The 21378-nt window shown below is 37.1% G+C and overlaps 1 protein-coding gene across 1 annotated transcript in view; it reads right to left on the reverse strand.

Annotated features, from left to right (window-relative positions):
- LOC135209963 (double-strand break repair protein MRE11-like) overlaps positions 1-21378 on the reverse strand; it is a 185147-nt gene that overhangs the window by 135424 nt on the left and 28345 nt on the right. Inside the window, 7 exon segments of the mRNA XM_064242689.1 lie at positions 13811-13946; positions 14072-14220; positions 14545-14678; positions 14681-14761; positions 15188-15299; positions 15816-15949; positions 18519-18726. Coding sequence (XP_064098759.1) covers positions 13811-13946; positions 14072-14220; positions 14545-14678; positions 14681-14761; positions 15188-15299; positions 15816-15949; positions 18519-18726 — 954 coding nt within the window.

Below are 21378 nucleotides of genomic sequence, written 5' to 3' on the forward strand. Positions count from 1 at the left end.
TGACATTTTCATGATAAAATAAAATCTTATATATAATTACCAAGTAATTACATATAGCCATTGGTTCCTAACCTACGGGAGTTTAAAAATTAAAAGTGCATGCAGTGGCACTTCTATCATTTGTGTGTAAACGAGAAGGTCCTGCCCACTATCCAGGACTTAGAGGAATAAACTGGCAAAGAGTTCAATTTGTTTCATGCTCTAATGTCCATGCGAGTGGAGGAGGGTAGGTTCTGACCATGTAATTACTTGGTATGTACAAATAAAACTGTTTTATTATAAAAATGACTTTTTAACAAGTAAATTACCAAGTAATTACTTAGTTGATTCCACATTGTTAAGAGGTAGGAAAAGCATTGACATATTTTACTCCAAAGCATTATCAAGGTAATGAATTTGAAATAGAAAAGTTGCTAGCATTAAATATGTATATACTTGTTATTTCCTTACCTGTTGTGAGAGCTGCTGCAGGTGGGTACTGCCTCAACTTGTGGGTGTGGCAGTGTGGCAAAGGGTCACCCCTACATAATGGGAAACTTTGCAGTGAAGGAAGTGCATCCTATGCTAACAAAGTTTAAAGAATGCCCTTGCCTTGGCCATAGACCATAATGCAAAAGAACACTATCACTTACACTACATTAAAACATCACAACCCAAACCATTAATAAAACACTAAACTGGTGGGTACTCTAAGTACAAAGTACCCCCAGGCTTACCATAGACACAAAAACCTTAATTCATGGCGAGTGGATAGCAAAGGGACAGTGAATTCACTAAGTTCCTCTCCAAATACCATGCCAGCCACGGATAAACGTCCTAAAGTGTTACAATTTTCAAACACAGACTCTATGTCCTTGGGGCAGTGTGAGGTGAAGACAGACTTGCACCTCCAGAAAGTTGACTGTAAGATTGTTGAAAGACATATGTCTAAATGCTAGGGAAGTTGCGACTGGCCTAATTTTGTGAGCCTTAGCTATAAGTACAGGCAGTCCCCGGCTTACGACAGCTTCGGCTTACGACATTCTGAGGTTAGAACGCTTTCAAATTATATTTATCAGAAATTATTTCCAGGTTTACAATGCATGTTCCAGGGTTATGACGCCTACAACGCTGATCTGGCAGAAGAAATATAACTCCAAAAATGCAAATAATCAATATTTGAAGGTTTTTATGAAAAGTACAATAAGAATGCAGTTTACATAGTTTTTAATGCACCCAAAGCATTAAAAGTAAGGTTTTCTTAGGCTTTTAGACAATGTTCCGGCTTACGACGATTTTCGGCTTACAAAGCGTCTCAAGAACGGAACCTCCGTCGTAACCCGGGGACTGCCTGTAAGGCAAGGGATCCTCTGAATCTGGGAGTGAGCTTCTGATATCAACTCCCTCAGAAAACACGAAATAACATTTTTAGAAAGAGAATGAACCAGGCTTCTTACAGAGCACCAGAAGTGGCGCAACGGTCTTCTAACCCCCTCTGTCTGGTGAAAGTAGTAACTGAGGGACCTCACCAGGCAAAGGAGCCTCTCTTCCTCCTCTGGCTCTAAGACATCCACAAGATTCTTGATAATGAATAAACGAGGCCAGGACTTGGACAGGTCCTTGTTTTTAGCCAGGAAATTAAGAGACAGTGAGTCAACTGCTTCTTGGCGCAAAAACCTACTTCTTGTCCATTGCCTGCAACTTACTGCTATGCTTGGTGGTAGCCAAAGCCACTAAGAAGAATGTCTTTTTGGTGAGACTCCTAAGTAAGACAGATTGGAGAGGTTCGAACAAGGACCTTAGAGCCATTTCAGTACAATATCCAAATTCCAAGTAACGTTGGAAGAAGTTTCTTGCTTTATTGTCTCAAAGGATTTGATTAGGTTGCCAATGTCTTTGTTAGAGGAGAGATCCATTCCTCTATGTTTAAAAACTGAGCTCAGCATCAACCTGTACCATTTAATGGTAAGGGTTGATTATTTTGTGACAGACTTCAGGAATAATAAAAATTGGCTATTTGATTTAAAGACGTTTGCAAAAGAAGAGATGTTATAGTGGCTGCACCATCTTCTGAAAACTGCCCAATGGAACTGTTAGAGCTTTGTAGAAGACATGTGCCTGCACTTCACAGTTGCCTCTGCAGCCTATCAAGAAAAACCTTTTGCTCAAACAAGGCGCTTGACAGTCTGAAGCCTCAGGGCCATAGTGGACAACCCTTGGTGAAATCTGAGGAAGTGGGGCTGTCTGAACAGTGACTGTTTTTGTGGAAGGAGTCTCACATAGTCCACTAACAGCCAAATCAGATCTGGTAACCACCTTGTTTGGACAAAACGGAGCAACTAGGGTCATTCAGGTGGCCTGATGTGTTGTCAACTTGTTGAGTACCTCCCTGATCATCCTGAAGGGAGGGAAGGCATAAATATCCAGCCTGTCCAGTCCAGGAGCATGGCATCAATCACCCATGCCAAAGGATCCAGAACCTAGGAACAGAAGAGTGGAAGTCAGTGGTTTCTCAAGGTTGCGAAAAGATCTATGGTTGGTCTGCCCCATAACCTCCATTGTAGACTAACAGGCCCAGGGTATATTCAGTCGGACATTCATTCTCCCCTGAATGAACCTGGTATAAAGAGTAACTTGATTTCTCCAATGCCAACAGAAGGAGATCCCTCGCTGTTTCGTAAAGAGAGAAGGAGTAAGTCGCCGTTTGCAAATGTGACAACACAGTTGTGGTGTCTGCATGTACAGTGGACCCGTATTCGCGTTCTCCGGATTCGCGGACTCACACATTCGCGGATTTCTCTCGGGAATGTTTCCCTGCATTATTCGCGAAAAATTCGCGCATTCGCGGTATTTATCTATGAGAAATATCCACAAATTCCTGGTTTTGGTTTATCAATTTCATCATAAAATGCACTTTTTGTGATAAAACTATTAAAAAAACCAAGTATGAAATTTTTAGTGGTTTCTCTTAAGTTTTAACTAACAAAATAGGCTGTTTTTAGCGTTTTTATAGGGGTTCCAAACATTCGCGGATTCTAACTATTTGTGGGGGGGTCGGTACGCATCCCCTGTGAATATGGGGGGACCACTGTACTACTATATTCTTGCCGCACACTAGGCTCAAGAAAGCCTGAAGGCCCAGGTGAACAGCTCAGTGCTTTTACATTGATGTAAGACCATGTTCCGGAGACTTCCTGACCATCCAGAATGGTACCCCAGCCTAGGTCAGAGGCATCTGAATTGAATAAAGGTTGGGGTTCACTACAAGAGACATCCCTTCTTCATGTCTTTCTTTGTAAGATCACCCCTGAAGATCCATTTTAATCTCCAAAGTTATCGGAAGATGGAGTCTCGTTGAATCTTTCTACACCAGTTTCGCCTTCAGGAAAAACTACAGGGGTCTCATGTATAGCCTGCCTAGTCTCACAGACTGCTCTACCGAAGCTAAGGTTCCCAAGAGACTCCACCCCATTATACTGCGGCACAGGATGGAAGGGCAGGGAACTGATGAACAATCTGTAGACTGTCGTAGATTCTTTCGGACGACAGAAAAGCCTGAAAAGTCAGTGAATTCAGGATCATCCCCAAACAAGGATTTCTTTTCATTGACTATAATGCCTAACTCCTGTGTTAGGTGAAGAGTTCTCCCCAAGCCTATGCACACTGTATCTAAGTACAAGCTGATGTTGATTCCAAGAAGGTGATGCCAATTTCCCGAGAGGAGAGAAGATTTGGGTGAATACTTGCAGTACTGTTGACAAACCAAAGCATAGAGCACGAAACTGTAGTACTTTGCCCTGAGAGATGAAGTGCAGAAACTTCCATGAGTCCAGGTGAATAGGGACTTGGAAATATGCATATTGCATATCTAGGGTGACCATCCAGTCCCCCTGTTGCTATGATGACATTACTGACTGAAATGTCTTCATGTGGACCTTCATCTTCAGGACAAAAAGCAAAAGCATTCAGGGCGCTGATGTCCAAAACAGGCCTCTAGCCCCCTAAGGCTTTGGGAACCACAAAAAAACAGTTGCGAAAACCTATTAAGTGGCAATCTATGACCTCTTCCACTGTTCTCTTGAGGAATAGTGAGTCTTCTGCAAATCTGAAAGAATTTCCTTTACCATGACTTGCAAGAAGAGATGTGACATATCCAAAGGGGTGAAAAGTAGAGCTGACTTCTGTGTCGTAGAGACTCCACCTGCGGTGAATGAACACCAGAGTTCCCTCTTTTTCAACACTCCCATTGAAAAGAGAGAGACGAGTTCTATTCAGCCATCTCTTACTGCCCTGTTAGTGCAAGACAATACACCCAACCAAGGTCTTCAGCAAGAACTGGGCAATCTTCAATCTTTCTTCCTTAAGTCCCAACAGCCCAATTGAGAAAGCTACAAATCTTGAGCCTTAAAAATATTCTTAATAAGATGGTCTACTTCAGGAAAACATTACTTTGGCTTAAGAGAAAGCTGTTCTATGAGCCAAATCTACCAGGCTGGCGAAGTCCCCTTGGGAGGAGGCAAACTCCCAAAGAAGGAGCTTCCCCAGGTAATGCAGAACGAGTACCTCATCTTCATGAGTTTGCTAGACGGAAAAGCAAATGTAGCTTTACCTTGCTCTCTCTTAAGAGGCCAGCCAGTCATACAGCTTTCCTCGAGGAAAGGGAAAGAACTAATTTTGGCAGCTTGGTACCTTCAGAAGGCAGCTTCCTTATTAGGAAGGTAGAAGCTGGAGAAGTAGGAGGAGCAAGAACAAAGAAATCTAGGAAGTTATCCAGGAAAAATCTCAAAAAAGATGAGTATGCAGAATATGGGGTTGAATCCTGAACAACCTCTTCTTCCTCTGAAGAGATAGAAGACAAAGACTTATCTTTGGTTTTGGGAACTGTTGAGGTTTTCTTCCAGAAACCCATATGCTCTGACAACTGACATTGGAGAGGAGCTAATGAACTATACTCTTAAACCAATGATAGGAAAGCATCAGGTGTCTGAAAGTTGGCGCCAGGCACTTGAAAGCAAAAGTCTGGTGCAAGAGGGCAGGAACCTGAAGTTTGGAGGAAGTTGGGCACTTTGGGCACTTGTGGGATGAACCTGGGCGCTCAGGACTGTCTCCCTACCAAAAACGAGGGCGAGTTGGAGAAGTAGACTGGTCCTGAAAGTTGCAGGAAGGCTGTGGACTAACCTCCCAGTATCTATAATTGCAAGACGAGAGGAATTGCCAAGTTCCGCATGTCTCTTACGAGGGCACGATGAAGCAGGAGAGCAATATGGGTACTTCTTGTCAGGGCTGGAAGAGCCTGACTCTGATGAAAGCTGATACATTGAAATGCCTTTCTAATGGCATTTAGTCAAAGCCTGGGAACGAACTACAGGCTCGACAGGGGGGCAACTGCCTCTGGGCAAAACCCAACAGCCTCCTTTGCACTTATGGTATGTCTTCTCCCAGGTGAGGGGAAGTGAGACAGGAATCTTTGTCTAGGAGCACTGGTGGGACATACAGCCACCTCCTCGACTTTCACAACACTGTCACTTCTCACTGCACTGTCACTATGTTCATTTTTCTCCATAGGAGTTCTAATTGCAGACCCCATTTCTATAAGGGTATGGATAAAAATCCAAACTTAAGATCGAACCTTGATTTGAGACTGGTAATGGCGTGGAGAGGGGAATAATGGGAACCTGGGTCAGGAGTAGGGTAAAGTAGGACTCAGGACAGAAGTAGGAGGAAAAGGAGTAGATACTGTACTAGCCCTATTCTCAGGGGCTGCCTTCCTCTTTCTATCTAGAGCTTTTCTAAATGAGATTTTAAATCTTCCATTTCTTATCCTCCTAGTCCTGTCCCCTACATTGAATAAATTTAGTATGAGAATCTTAAGAAAACTTGGTTAATCTAGTTTTACAACTCTCTGTCTGAACAGAAGTAAATGCTAGATGAGCTGGTATCCAACATGTTAACTAAAGAAACTCCCTATAGTTAACAACAAAACAATCAACTAATGATTGAAAGCCACAATAACAACAAATTCTAAATACTTCACCAAAGATCGGCCAAATAGATATCAGAAAAGCAATGAAGTAGCTGCTGAGAACTCACAATATATGTCAGAAGGTGGCAGAAAACAAACTGAACTCTTTGCTAGTTTGTTCCTCTAAGCCCCGGATAGTGGGGGGGACCTTCTCACCTACATACAAACGATAAAAGTGCCACTGCGTGAATTTTGAATTTTTAAGCTGCCATACGTTAGGAACCAATAACTATACAATTACTTGGTAAGTTACTAATACAAACACAACAATCATCATATTTGTCACAACTGTCTAGACCTTCATCATCCCCACCACCACAACAATGATCATCATCTCTAGCACAGACATGACTATCCTCTTCACTACCAATATCACCAATATCCTGCAGCACCACCATCTTTGCCTCTGCTACCTAACCATCATCGTCATATTCCTCATTTGATTCTTTACCGCCTCCTGATGAGGACTGTATGATTTAGACCTCCCTTTTGATGGGCTGACCACTATCCTGTCTTCTATCCCCATTATCTTTTAACCCACCCAACTACTTTCAATCTTAAAAAATTTAACCTTTCGTGATGTATATTCACAGAGTGTAGCAAAACCTGTTTCAATAGTGACTGGAAACATAATTTACATAAATTTTCATATCACTATCACTTCTGATTGTTGGAATTTTTCTTTGGGAAGATCTTTCTTTATTTTGATAGCTTAGAGAAGACTACTAGTAATTCTGGTGTATGTTCTATGCACTGCACTGGACCTTCAGCTGATATTCCTCTTAGCTGGAGATGCACTACTGTGTTGTTACTCACATATTAATTACAGTACATGTGAGAAAGGAGAATAATGACAAGAGATGAAAAAGTACTTTAAAGTATACTATAATAGTGCTTATGATACCTATACCAGAAATTTTCCTAACAGGATAACTTAGTAATGTCCTTAATCCATAGGAAAATATTAAGACTTATAATATGCACCTAAGAAGTCTGCATTTCTTCTTTAAGCCACCATTCTGTCACAAGTCTAAGTGCATAGTCACATAAATCTCAAAGCATCAAAAACGTCTTTCTCATATAACAATCCCAGACACAGGCAGTCGCTGGTTATCGGAGATCCAGTTTTATGGAGTTTCGCCACCGATTTCTGGTTATCCATGCCAATAATAGAGTATTGGTGCCGATACATACCTAACAGAGGCACCATAAACTGGTTATCGATGATTGTCACTTACCATCAAGCTGTTGGAGTGGAACCTCCCACATCCCTCCCCATAACTGGGGACTGCCTGTATATAGTATGTATGTATTACAGTATTAATTTTAATTTTTAATTTTATCCATATACAGGCAGTCCCCGGGTTACGACGGGGGTTCAATTCTTGAAACGCGTTATAACCCGAAAATCGTTGTATGCCGGAACTTCATCAAAAATCCTAAGAAAACCTTACTTTTAATGCTTTGGGTGCATTCAAAACTATGTAAACTGCATTCTTATTGCATTTTTCATAAAAAAAACCCTTAAAATATTGATTATTTTGCATTTTTGGTGTCATATTTCTTCTGCCAGATCAACGTTGTAGGCGTCGTAACCCTGGAAATAATTTCTGATGAATATAAAAGAAAAGCGCCTTAACCTGGAACGTCGTAAGCCGAACCCATCGTAATCCGAGGACTGCCTGTATATGTTACCGGCGCATAAAGAAACCAGGCATTTCATGAACTGCCTGAAATTTCAGGCAGATAGCAAATGCACTTGGATATTTGCTCCCCCAGGTGCTAGTACTAAACACAGCAAAACATTGGGAGTCAGCTGTGTTTAGTAGTACAGTGGTCCCCCCGTATTAGCGGGGGATGCGTACCAGAACTCCCCCCGCGAATAGTTAGAATCCGCGAATGTTTGGAACCCCCCTCTAAAAATGCTCATAAACTCCTATCCTGAACATGCAAACACCATAGTATCCCTAAAAAAGACCATCCTTCATCAAATATACATAAAATATCCTATTATGGTTCATATTAAGGGGGCCGGACGGCTAATGCCCTTTTTTAAGGACAGGACTTTGATATTCATACCACTTAATAAGGTGACTTGGGACATCTCCAAACCGCATATGATTTTCGCCTCTGACCTTCGGTTTTGTGACGCCAGGGCGATTTATCCCAAAAATAACATTTTCCAATCTATCTCCTCCCTGATATCTAATATTAAGACCTGGGATTACTACCATATATAGACCTAATGTAGACCTCCAATCGAATGAAGAGTTTTTTTTCTAAAAGTCATTTTTTTTGCTAGATATGAATTTTTCAATATGGTAAAAAAATAAACCCTATAAATCAGGAGAAAAAAATTTATAAAAAAATACGAAACAAAAATTGGAAAAAAAGGGCTTGATTTGATTGTTCTATAATGTCTTTCTGAGTTATATACCAAATTCCAATGTTATAGCTTTAAAACTAAGTGAGAAGATAGATTTTGAAGGTCAATAAGTATAGTTTTGAGATACGGGCGTTCAAAGTTTTCCTTCGTATTTCTATAAAGACAATGTTAATAAATAATGATTATTATGAATGTATATTTCTTTTTTGTGTATTAATAAACCAAAAACTATTTTATTTATCATAATTTAATCATAAATGATGATACCTTTGCTCATATATCGCAGCCTGGGGCACTGCTTGAAGCAAGATGGGGACACTCCTTCCTACACAATTCTCTCTCTCCCCTTCACTAACTCGGCTAATTACACCGAATTTTCTTCTTCTGTATGTTAGCGAGATGTTTTCCTTGTATTTTCCTTTTCGGCATGATGAAATTCTTGCCCGAAACAAAGATAAACAAACGTAAAATGGAAGAGAATGTCAAGAGGTGAAACTCGAAGGCGTACTCTTTTTTACAAAGACAATTTAATAAATCATGATTATTATGAATTTCATATTCCATTTTGGGTATTGAAAAACCAAAACTTTGTTATTTATCATAAATGAAGATCTCTTTGCTCAAAGATCGTAGCCTTGGGCATAGTGTGACGTGTGCTGTCAAGCAAGACGGGGGCGTTACTAAGCAACCCTCCCCTCTCTCTTCACTAACTACGCATATATTATGATATTCTGTAATAATACTTGAGCGATTTTTTCTTCGTCTGTATTTTTGCGAGATGTTTTCCTTGTCTTTTCCTCATTGGCATGATGAAATTCTTGCCGAAACATACATAAACATACGTAAAAGCTCGGGCGAATGGCAGAGGTGAAATGGAACGTGTAGACTACTTAAAGTCTGTGATCGCACTAAATCAGGACTGGACTTGGTAGCTGAGCCTGAAGTCCTCCTTCTCGACTCGGGGAATATCTACAGATGCCATTTCTCCCAATTTCTTCGACAATAATTATCAAAATTTACGATAATAGAAGAAATATTGCATTTTCTTGTACGGATCAATGTTTTAGGCTTATTGAGTTACAATAACTAATTACCCTGTAACTACGAAAGTAAGAGGAATTGAATTTTGACTAAATATTTCGTATACGTATTCTCAATTGCCATATGAAGCTCCAGGAATTTTTTCATGACTTTGCATTTTTCGCCCTATACCACCATATATAGGGGTTTCCGGCCGGCCGACCCCCTTAATCTTTGAAATATTATTAATACTGTTTTAAAGTAAATCTTACATTTTATGGTTATACATAAATACATACTATGTACATACTGCATGACTTAGTTACATATGTGAAAATAATTCAGTCCCCCCATAAGTATTCAGTCATGCACGTGTTCTTTCATACTGTTACTATTTGAGACATCCATTTTCTTTTTACAAAGGAAGCAATTGTATGTGAAATCACAAATACCAAATGTCTACTTAAAGTATTATCCTACATCAAATATACCATTGAATTGGTATTATTAATATCATTTTAAAGTCATCTTAAACATTTTACCATTAGAAATATATAAACAGCCAATAGCAGAGAGAGAGAGAGAGAGAGAGAGAGAGAGAGAGAGAGAGAGAGAGAGAGAGAGAGAGAGAGAGAATAACTCCTTACAGTTTCAATAGATTGAAATGAACGTCTGTAGGCAACTTTTTTCCCCTCCCATAAATACATATATTTCTCCAGAGAAGAGAGAAAGAGAGGACTGTGCAATTATGTTTGTCTGTCTATTAATTCTTTTGCTGAGAGCGAGAGAGATAAAAGGAAGAAATAGAAATACCAAATGTATGACAAGTATCTTGTGGAGAGAGAGAGAGAGAGAGGAGAGAGAGAGAGAGTGTGGTTTATCTCTCTGTTCTCTCAAAAAATACTTATAACACTTCCAGCGAAAGAGAGGGAGGAGTTAACCCTAGCCACATTTATTATTTTGTTGTGGCAAAAATGAAGAGAGAGAGAGAGAGAGAGAGAGAGAGAGAGAGAGAGAGAGAGAGGGGTGTTTTCTCTCTGTTCTCTCATACTTATAACACTTCCGCCAGAGAGGGAGGGAGTTACATATTACACATTATTATTTTGTGTGGCAAAAAGAGAGAGAGAGAGAGAGAGGAGAGAGAGAGAGAGAGAGAGAGAGACGAGAGAGAGAGGAGAGAGAGAGAGAGTTAGCCTTAATTAAAAGTGACATGGATAGATTAGTATTGTATTCCTTTAAAATACTATCACATAATATGAATTTTGTAATTACAGTTATTATCATCATCATCATCATTATTATTATTATTATTAATATTATTATTATTTGAAAGTATTAAAAACATATAGTACAAGTACTATAAAAAAAAAATCTTGAATCTCAGTAAATGAGAGAGATAGAGAGAGAGAGAGAGAGAGAGAGAGAGAGAGAGAAGAGAGAGAGAGAGAGAGAGAGGGGGGAAGAGAAATTTCATGAGCACTTGATGGCAACAGCACAACAGCTCCTTCCCCTCCTGTCACTTAACTTGATACGTATGACAGTTTTAAAGACTGGGATTTCCTTCATTTTCCATAATTTTTTAAATTTATAAGCTAAAATCTTACTAATTCACTATGGTATTTTCTTTGATGAATTGATATTATTGCTGTGTAAATTAATATTAATATTTGAAAATAGTAAATCATTTATTTATCATACAAAAAAGCATACATCTTTGTAGTAGAGAGAGAGAGAGAGAGAGAGAGAGAGAGAGAGAGAGAGAGAGAGAGAGAGAGAGAGAGAGAGAGAGAGAATTATTATTTTTATGTGATATTTAAACTTATTAAACTTACTAATACAGTATTATCCCTCTTACGCCGGAGCGGTAAATAAAAAATTGTCTCCTGTGTGCCGGAGGGGTTTCGGAGTGAGCGCAGAAGCGGAAAAAATATTTTTTTCAAAAAATCACAGCGCGCTTAGTTTTCAAGATTAAGAGTTCATTTTTGGCTCCTTTTTTTGTCATTGCCTGAAGTTTACTATGCAACCATCAGAAATGAAAAAAAATTATCATTATTTATATAAATAATGCGATATATGGTAGCGCAAAAACAAAATTTCATATATAATTGTATTCAAATCGCGCTGTGCGCAAAACGGTTAAAGGTAACAAGTTACTTTTTTTTCGTTGTAATGTACACTAAATTGCAATCTTTTTGGTATATAACACATTGTAAAACGATAAAAGCAACACAGAGATATTATACACAAAATAATGCATGAATTCGTAACGTGCAGACCTAATCAAATATTTTTCAAAAATTCACCATAATCTAAATATTGTCCTAAAGACTTCCAATTTCTTTCAAAATGAAGACAAATGATTGAATATTACTATACTGTAAGAGCATTAGCTTACAATTGCAGTTTTCGACCATATCTGACGAGTTAAAGTTGACCTAATATCGAATTTTTTATATATATATTTTTTATTGCAATTATTTTGGAAAAAAGAAAAGCAACAACCTTCAAATATTTTTCGTTTTATTCTACATAAAATTGCGCACATTTTCATATATAAAACTCTATGAAATGCCTAATATGAAACGGAGCAAATATTCCGAGAATGGGACGTACGTATTTCGGAGATTTGTGGTAGAGAATCCGCGCGCAGAGGAAGGAAAGATTTTTTTTAAATTCACCATAAATCTAAATATTTTGCTAGAGACTTCGAATTTGTTTCAAGATGAAGATAAATGACTGAATATTACTAGACTGTAAGAGTTTTAGCTTACAATTGCGTTTTTTTACCATTTCGGTAGAGTCAAAGTTGACCGAACGTGGTTTTTTTTTTTTCTATTTATCGTGATTTATATGCAAATATTTCAAAAATGAGAAAAGCTACAACCTTCAATTATTTTTTGTTGTATTCTACATGAAATTGCGCACATTTTCATATATAAAACTTTATGTAACGGCTAATTTAAAATGGTGCAAACATTACCACAATCGCACGTATGATTTTTTCGGAAGTTACCGCGCGGACGTAAAGAAAATGTTATTTTTTCATAAATTCACCATAAATCGAAATATTGTGCTAGAGACTTCCAATTTGTTGCAAAATGAAGGTAAATGCTTGAATATTACTAGAATATAAGTGTTTTAGCTTACAATTGTGTTTTTCGACCATTTCGGTAGAGTCAAAGTTGACCGAAGGTTGAAATTTTGGCAATTATCGTTATTTATATGAAAATATCTCAAAACTGATAAAAGCTACAACCATGGGTTGTTTTTAGTTGTATTGTGCATGAAATTGCACACATTTCCATATATAAAAACTTTATATAATGGCTAATTTTTAAAATTGTGCAAACATTACCACAATCGCATGTATGATTTTTTTCGGAAGAGTTACCAGGCGGACGTAAGGAAAAAGTTTTTTCATAAATTCACCATAAATCAAAATATTGTGCTAGAGACTTCCAATTAGTTGCAAAATTAAGGTAAATGATTGAATATTACTAGAATATAAGCGTTTTAGCTTACAATTGCGTTTTTTTACCATTTCGGTAGAGTCAAAGTTGACCGAAGGTTGAAATTTTGGCAATTATCGTTATTTATATGAAAATATCTCAAAACTGATAAAAGCTACAATCACGAGTATTTTATTGTTGTATTTTACATAAAAATGCGCACATTTTCATATATAATACTTCATGTAACGGCTAATTTACAATGGTACAAAAATTATGTCAGTGACGAAATAATTTCCGAGATATGTCACAGATACTTTTTAGTGCAGCAAGAAAGAAATTCGCGCTTGCGTAACGATTGTAAACAAAACAACACCTTGATCCGTGAACTCCCAGCATCCCCCAAGGCGCGTGATTCAAAAGTTTTAGGCTGGTAGGCCTATAAGTATTTTTCCACGAATTTAAAAAAAAACTTTTGTAAGTCGACGTAAAAATACGTCCATCAGCACACGGGAGGCACACGGGAGACAAAAAATGTTGACGTAAAATACGTCCAGTCAGCGTAAGAGGGTTAATCAAAATTAATATTTGAAAATTAGTAAATCATTTTTGTATCATAAAAATGTATTTAGTCATGAATATAAACATCAAAATACACTAATTAGTGATTATTTTAGTCGGAAAATTCCGCGAATGGGCGAGTCCGTCCGCGAATAATTTCTAGATAGGTTCCAAAGAAAAATCCGCGAATGTGTGAGTCCGCGAATCATTGGGAGGATCAAAAGTCCCTAAGTGCATTTCACTATCTGCCTAAAATTTCAGGCAATTTGCAAAAGGCCTCATTTCATTAATCTGCCTGTAATATATACAAAGTCACTAACTTATGATGTTTTAATGTCAAATGTAAATATTAGCATTTTAAAACTCAAACTGTATCTGCAAAGCAAAACATACCTCATCTTCTAATTCCTCTGCTCTCTTCCTCCGTAAACGTTCATCTCTGTATTCTTGAATCTTTTGAAGTACTTGTTCATCCTCTGGTTCCACATCTGCTTCTATTAGGTATTTCCGGGTCTTTTTGATTTGATGCCTGAGGGTAAAACAATTTAACAGCGGAACATTATACAAAATAGTTATGCTTATTTTTACAATAATGCAGCTTCTGGTGACTAAGACGGGCAATTAAAAACAAAACTTTTAATGAGACAAACTTACTTGACAATATCAACTAATGCACTGCTATCCTCCTTTTCAATGTAAGATTGGACACTAAGAGCCAAACCTCTCTCAGTTAAAAGAGACAGCTGCCGATTATCATCTTCCATTTCATCAAAGTACTTCTTCACAAGGTCTTCCACTCTAGTCTGCATATTTTTACAAAGGAAAATCTTATCAGCTATTTACTCGCAAAATCTATCACCTTTCAGGCTAATTACTCTACATCTTTAGCAAGTAACATCAATGTTTAAGCAAACCAATATAAGACGTACTGTAAAGCAAAAGGTAAGTTACTCAATAATAATGAGGCAATAATGACATATACATCTGAATTGTACAACGAAATTACGCATCCTGGTAAATTACAAGAAAAGGGTATAGACATGTTTTATATAAGCAAATCTCCAAGTACTGTGACTGCTAGTCTTGTGACAAGTAATAGGAAATATAACATAAAACAAAGCACTCACTGTCACTTCAAATAAGGCATCCATGTTCTCATCATCTACACCACTTTCAACCTTCTTCTTCTTCTGCTGGACTTCTTTCTTGAACAGGATCATGTCATTAGGGTTGGCCAAAAGCTCTTCAAACATATGACCAACCTAACTGTGTTAAACATTTGATCTTCATGACTATATTCAACTCTCAATCTTATCAAAGGTTTTTTGGGTTGCCGAGGATGACCTAAAATAGAATATATCAATTTCAATTAGTACCTGTGGTACAAAATAAATTTATGTGCAATATCAAAAATACATCTGCTTTCTTTATTCTAAGGTAGCAAGCCATCTATGAGCACTGGTCCATCAAAAGAACGTGCATTAAAAATTAAGGTTCAGCATATTTGAAAACATGCTGACTAACTGCAATCTTGAATTTGTTGTGTGCTGAACATTATGTGAAAGCCAACAGGTTGATGCCATTTGTAAACATACTCGGTTGCATGCTACCCACTCTGTGATTCTGAAATTAAGTCTTGTTCTTTTACTACCGTACTTAAATTGTGTGGACCTTTTGTTTCATTGGTATAAAAGAAAAAAAAAAATCAACCCATGGCTAATAATCTTGTAAAATGTATCATTGCCAATAAGAGAAATCTTCATACAGTACCTGTGAGTAGTCCTTCAGCTTTCTTCAACATCTCCCGAACGTGATTTTCAACAAAACGTTTCACAACAATTTCACCTTTTTCACCAAGTCCATGGTCCCCTAAATTCAGGTCCTTAAAAAGAAAAACAAAATTATTTCTTTACAAACCTACTGTTAATAACAAGCATACATTCATGGTTTCAAAAGTCCAAGGCACTTCAATCTATTGTTTGACACTCAAAACAGCAGTGGTACCATTCAACTGCCAATTCATTCCTGGGGCCCATATCCTTACTGATTAAGTGTTTACATTAATGCTTTATTTCTAATTTTTTGCTTATTGCCTATTTGTGAGGACAATGAAACTGTACTAAAAATCTTGTAGATATAGTACAGTAGTTTCACTGTCTTACCTTGATTCACCTCAGCACAACACTACAGATCGTAAACAACTACAATATAGCCTTACTTTCATATAGAACAATTTTCGTTTATATGATTTACAAATGCAGGTGAACAAAAATGTAATCTCAAATATATCTTATTCTGATAAGACCTAATGGTTAAAGCCAGTCTCAGTATGTTAAAAAAAGTTAAAAGGAAAAAAATACTTCTAAACTTTTGTCATAAAAAAAACTCCCAAACTTACCTCAAAAACAAAGGGCCTCACTGTCTTCAACTTATACTTATCCACTTTGAATTTTTTGTCATGAGTCACTTCTAAGATGGCAACGTGTTTTTCCGCAGATTCACCAGCACATAGAGATGTTGCAACTGAACTGCCTGTCCAATCATTTGATTTATAATTAGCTAAACATCTGTAGGATGCAAATGCATGGAACATACTTAGCATTAATTTTAATGTGTAGCATTAATTTTGTCCATTGGAAGCCAAGATATATGAATGCACTTCTTATAATTCAGGAATGTTTTTCACTATATCAAATTGAGAAAAAGCACTGTATGAATATAATACAGAAAAGGTGTGAGTTTACCAAGGTGACTGCAATATCAAAACATTTTAAGTAACGCGTCAGTAAGAGCACGTGACATTTTAACATTCGGTGGGGGTTCTGTTCTCGGCAGTGTGCCGATTAAGCAAAAACCGCCATTAACCAAAACTCTGCGATTTACGGCGCTTATGGCACCAAATTTCGGTTAATGGCACATCTGTTAGGTATGTTATGGCACCATATCTCTATTATCGGCACCTTATGGCACCGATAACCAAAACTTGGCCGGTTGTGGCTCCATAAATCACTGATTTTATGGCGCTTGTCCGAAATGCCATTAACCAAGTCCACCGATAACCGGGGACTCATTTATGTGTTTCTTTAGTAAGTTCACCTTCAGACCCAGTACTGAGGGAAGGTTTCACGAATGCTTTTCCTTCTGGTTCTAACAGGGGAAGAAGTCATACACCATCTCTTTTAAGTTCTATAATAAGTCTATAGCTTTTTACCCTCAAATTAAAAAAGGTTAATTTCAAATTAAAAAGATATAACATCAAATTAAAAAAAAAGATAAAATTCTAATTTAAAATGGTGAAAATCAAATTATAAACTATCTACTTCAAATTAAAATAAATCAATTTCAAATTAAATAAACGTATTTCAATACAAAAACAGTTTTCAAATTGTTTTACATGTGCAAAAAGCAAAAAGCATAGCCTAATTTTAATCTTTTAATAATGATGGAATTCAATGCATGTCGACAACTATTCTTAGCCCATAGCAAATGCTGCCATACATTACTCGTCACAATCATACTTTGGAGTTTTCCTTCCCTACTGTTGAAGTATGCATATATAAATCAAGCGCAACAAACTCACACATAACATGCTCATATATGTGTGTGTATATATATATATATATATATATACAGTGGGCCTCCCGTATTCGCGTTCTCCGGAATCGCGGACTTCTCTCGGGAACGTTTCCCCGCATTATTCGCGGAAAATTCGTGCATTCGCGGTATTTTTCAATGAAAAATATCCACAAATTCCTGGTTTTTTTAATCAATTTCATCATAAAAGGCACTTTTTGTGATAAAACTATAAAAAAAACCAAGTGTGAACATTTTTAGTGGTTTTTCTTGAGTTTTAACTAACAAAATAGGCTGTTTTTAGCGTTTTTATAGGGGTTCCAAACATTCGCGGGTTCTAACTATTCACGAAGGGGGGGGGGGGGGGGGTGTGTCTTGGTACGCATCCCCCGCGAATACGGGGGACCACTGTATATATGTGTGTATGTTTGTGTGTTATGTGTGTGTGTGTGTATGTTTGTGTTATGTGTGTGTGTGAGTGAGTTTGTTGAGCTTAATTTATAAATGCATACTTCGACAGTAGGGAAGGAAAACTCCAAAGTATGATTGTGACAAGAGATGTATGGCAGCGTTTGTTTTGGGCTAGGAACAGTTGTCGTCATGCATAGAATTCCATCATTATTACAAAATTTAAATTAGGCTATGCTTTTTGCTTTTTACACATGTAAAACAATTTGAAAACTTTTTTTGTATTGAGGACATTTATTTTAATTTGAAATTTATTTATTTTAATTTGAAGTAGATAATTTTTAATTTGATTTTCACCTTTTCTAATATGAATTTGATCTTTTTAAATTTGATTTTTATCTTTTTTCATTTGAAATTGACCTTTTTTAATTTGACGGTAAAAAGATGTAGATCTTTATCAATTACAATGTTGTGTTGTCAACATCCTAACAGAAGGGGAAATGGAATGAGGAAAATGGTAAGAAAGTTTGACTTAGTTCAGGGAAAACTGTGAAGTGTTCCATCATACATCAAGGTGCTAGGAGTCTGGGGACTGACTAACTAAAGAACTACTGCTCTTCACACAACCTAACAAGTAAGACAATGACAGTTCTTCACTGAAATTAACTACCAAATGAGTTATTGCCCTCTTTAAAAAAAATCTTAAATAGCTAATGATTATTCATTACTAAATCTTAATACAGGCAGTCCCTGGGTTACGACGGGTTTGGCTTACGACGTTCCAAGGTTAAGGCGGTTTTCAATTACATTCATCAGAAATTATTTCCCGGGTTACGACGCCTACAACGCTAATCTGGCACAAGAATAATGACACCAAAAATGCAAAATAATCAATATTTCAAGGTTTTTCGATGCAAAATGCAATAAGAATGCAGTTTACATAGTTTTCAATGCACCCAAAGCATTAAAAGTAAGGTTTTCTTAGGATTTTTGGTGATGTTCCGGCTTACGACGATTTTCGGGTTACAACGCGTCTCAAAAACAGAACCCCCGTCGTAACCCATGGACTGCCTGTACTCAAAAGTTAAAGGTCTTCCCTTGACCTTAATTCACATCTCACCTGGTTGCACAACAAAGAATGAATCATCAGCACTCTGGCGAGGATCAATGAGGCATTCATGTTCATGGCCCCAAATAACAAGATCGAGAAATGGGTCCAAAAAGGACTCTGGTATATAATTAGTCATACCATGCTTAGTGTGATTCTGGTGTAAAACAAAGACATTAAACCAGTCATCCATGGCTTCCACAGGCCGAAGCATCTTAACCTGGAGAATGAAAAAAAAACTTACTTTACATAAATAACTTAAGAGCTAAAAAATAAACAAATTATCTTAAACTACAGACCATACTTCAATGACCAAAAATAATCCATATCAATTCAATGGTCTATCAAAATGTCTACAATTTTGTCACATGCAGATCATTGTTTATACATCTTGAGGCCACAAAGGACGAGTTACAAAAATAACAAGCAACTGGAATGTGGCCCAAGGCTAACTTGTATTAAGTGGCATACTTGTGCAAGTCATTAATTACTTAAACCGTAAACTATAAATCAAACTGTTACAGGCCTTTGGGATTTGGGCTGGAAAAGAACTCCTTAAAATTGTTAAAGATGCTCTTGTTGAATTTTGTTTTAAAATATTGTTTCATCAACCTCCACCATGGGAGTGGAGTGGACACCTAAATAGGAGTGAGCTGGCTTTCAAAAAAAGTTATTTCTGTTTACGTACTTATTTTGATTATTTTACCTATGTATTCATCATTAACTATGTACTGTGTAGTATTGGTATTTAAGTACATTACAGGCAGTCCCCGGCTTACGACAGGTTCAGCTTACGACACTCAGAGGTTACAACGCTTTTCAATTATATTCATCAGAAATTATTTCAAGGTTTACGACACATGCTCCAGGGTTACGACGCTTACAACGCCGATCTGGTTGATGAAATGTGACTCAAAAAATGCAAAATAATCAATATTTGAAGGTTTTTTATGAAAAATGCAATAAAAATGCAGTTTACATAGTTTTTAATAAACCCAAAGCATTAAAAGTAAGGTTTTCTTAAGCCCGGGACTGCCTGTATTTGTTTTTTATATTTTGTTTTCATTATTCTATTTGCGGATTCTGTATAAATATTCATTTTTATTTACCAGTTAATTGGTAATAAATCTATTTTGCTAAGCAAAGTTCTGCTCTCAGAAAACAATCCTGGCAAAGAAAAGAATAAATCTGGAAACAACACCTAACATGACTACAACCATTTTCATATAAGAATATCAAAACAAACCTCAGCTGTGTTAATATACTGTACACTGTACCTATAGCACTAGTACTATATATCTTAGTTTAACCAGACCACTGAGCTGATTAACAGCTGTCCTAGGGGTGGCCCAAAAGATTAGGTATTTTTACACGGCTAGGAACCAATTAGTCACCTAGCAACGGGACCTACAGCTTGTTGTGGGATCCCAACCACATTATATCGGGGAATTAATATCTATCATCAGAAATAAATTCCTCTGATTCCACGTTGGCTGAGCAGAGGATCGAACTTCGGACCACCGGATTGGTAGCCGAGCGCAAAAACCGCTCATCCAACAAGGAAGTATGTGTACCCATAGCAAAATAAAAGACAAATCAATACTTGAAAACTACCAGTTAACATATTGTGCTAGACCATTCTGACACACATCATTATAACATAAAATCCTAAGTGGATAACTTTGTTTTACTGCTGAAAATGTTGATTCCATTTACAAAAATCTGGATATAAAGCCAAGTACATACTGGTGCCATTTCAGCACTTAAGACAATTAGAGCGCATCAGTCCACGAGTCACTGGTTATCGGCTGATACGGTTAATGGTGCTTGTGTAGTGCTATAAAATCACAATTTTTGGAAGTACAGGCGGCCCTCGGTTAGCGGCAGGGGTTCCGTTCCTGGCCACCGACGCCAAGCGATTTTCGACGTTGAGCGATTTTAAAGCCTACGGCCGCCGCACACCTTCTTTCGAAACTTTAGACCAGTCAAAGGCGCCGTAATCCCACAACGGCGCAATAAGTAAAATTATATTTATGCAGTATAGTACTATAGAATTTACTGTACAGTAAATGTGGGTGTCTAGAGTATGTAAAGATATAATAAAGTTTATACAGTGTACAGGTAGCTGTAGTGTTCAGGTTATGATCATTAGTCTTACGATAGTCCGATTTTATGAGAGATCAAATTACAATGGCCTAACTTTATCCATCTTCTAGTTACATAAGTTCAATAACAGCAAAAGAGAATGATGAAAGTGTGGTTTTAACGTTATACTCGTTGCGTGAACGTGTACAGCCATGAACACCGAACGAGAAATAACTTTATTCGCTATAGATCAGAGATCTATATAGATTAAAGATCAACCGGGAAATATAATGTTAAATTTAAACCTAGTTATAACTGAAGCTGAGAAAACTGTTCAAGCTGCTAATGACTATTATCGTACATCGGCAACAAGGATAAAACTGCAGTAAACGTCTGCCATCAAACACAACTGTAGATAAAATTGGGATAAAATCATTTTAATCAAACTACTGTGCTTGAAAGAACACATTTTACTGTTGGTTTCACGCTGATATAAGATAAATAACGTAAAGTTCGTATTACGATGATATAAAGGATTATTGCGAACGGAATCACGTAATTTTTTACACAATAAACATGCCGCCAACGTAATCTGTTAACGAAAAAAATAGTAGTTCACATTCACAACGAAACATATTCAATAAATATTTCCACCTAAAAACATACTGTATAAGGAAAAATAACTTTGTCTCATATAAGTCAAGTATATAGATATTCGTTTATGCTAACTAGAAGCAAGAGCATTCGCTCAGAATTGCGTTATGGTGAAACAAACTCGTATTCATCA

The sequence above is a fragment of the Macrobrachium nipponense genome, chromosome 39 (genome assembly GCF_015104395.2).
Source record: "Macrobrachium nipponense isolate FS-2020 chromosome 39, ASM1510439v2, whole genome shotgun sequence".
Lineage (NCBI taxonomy): Eukaryota > Metazoa > Arthropoda > Malacostraca > Decapoda > Palaemonidae > Macrobrachium > Macrobrachium nipponense.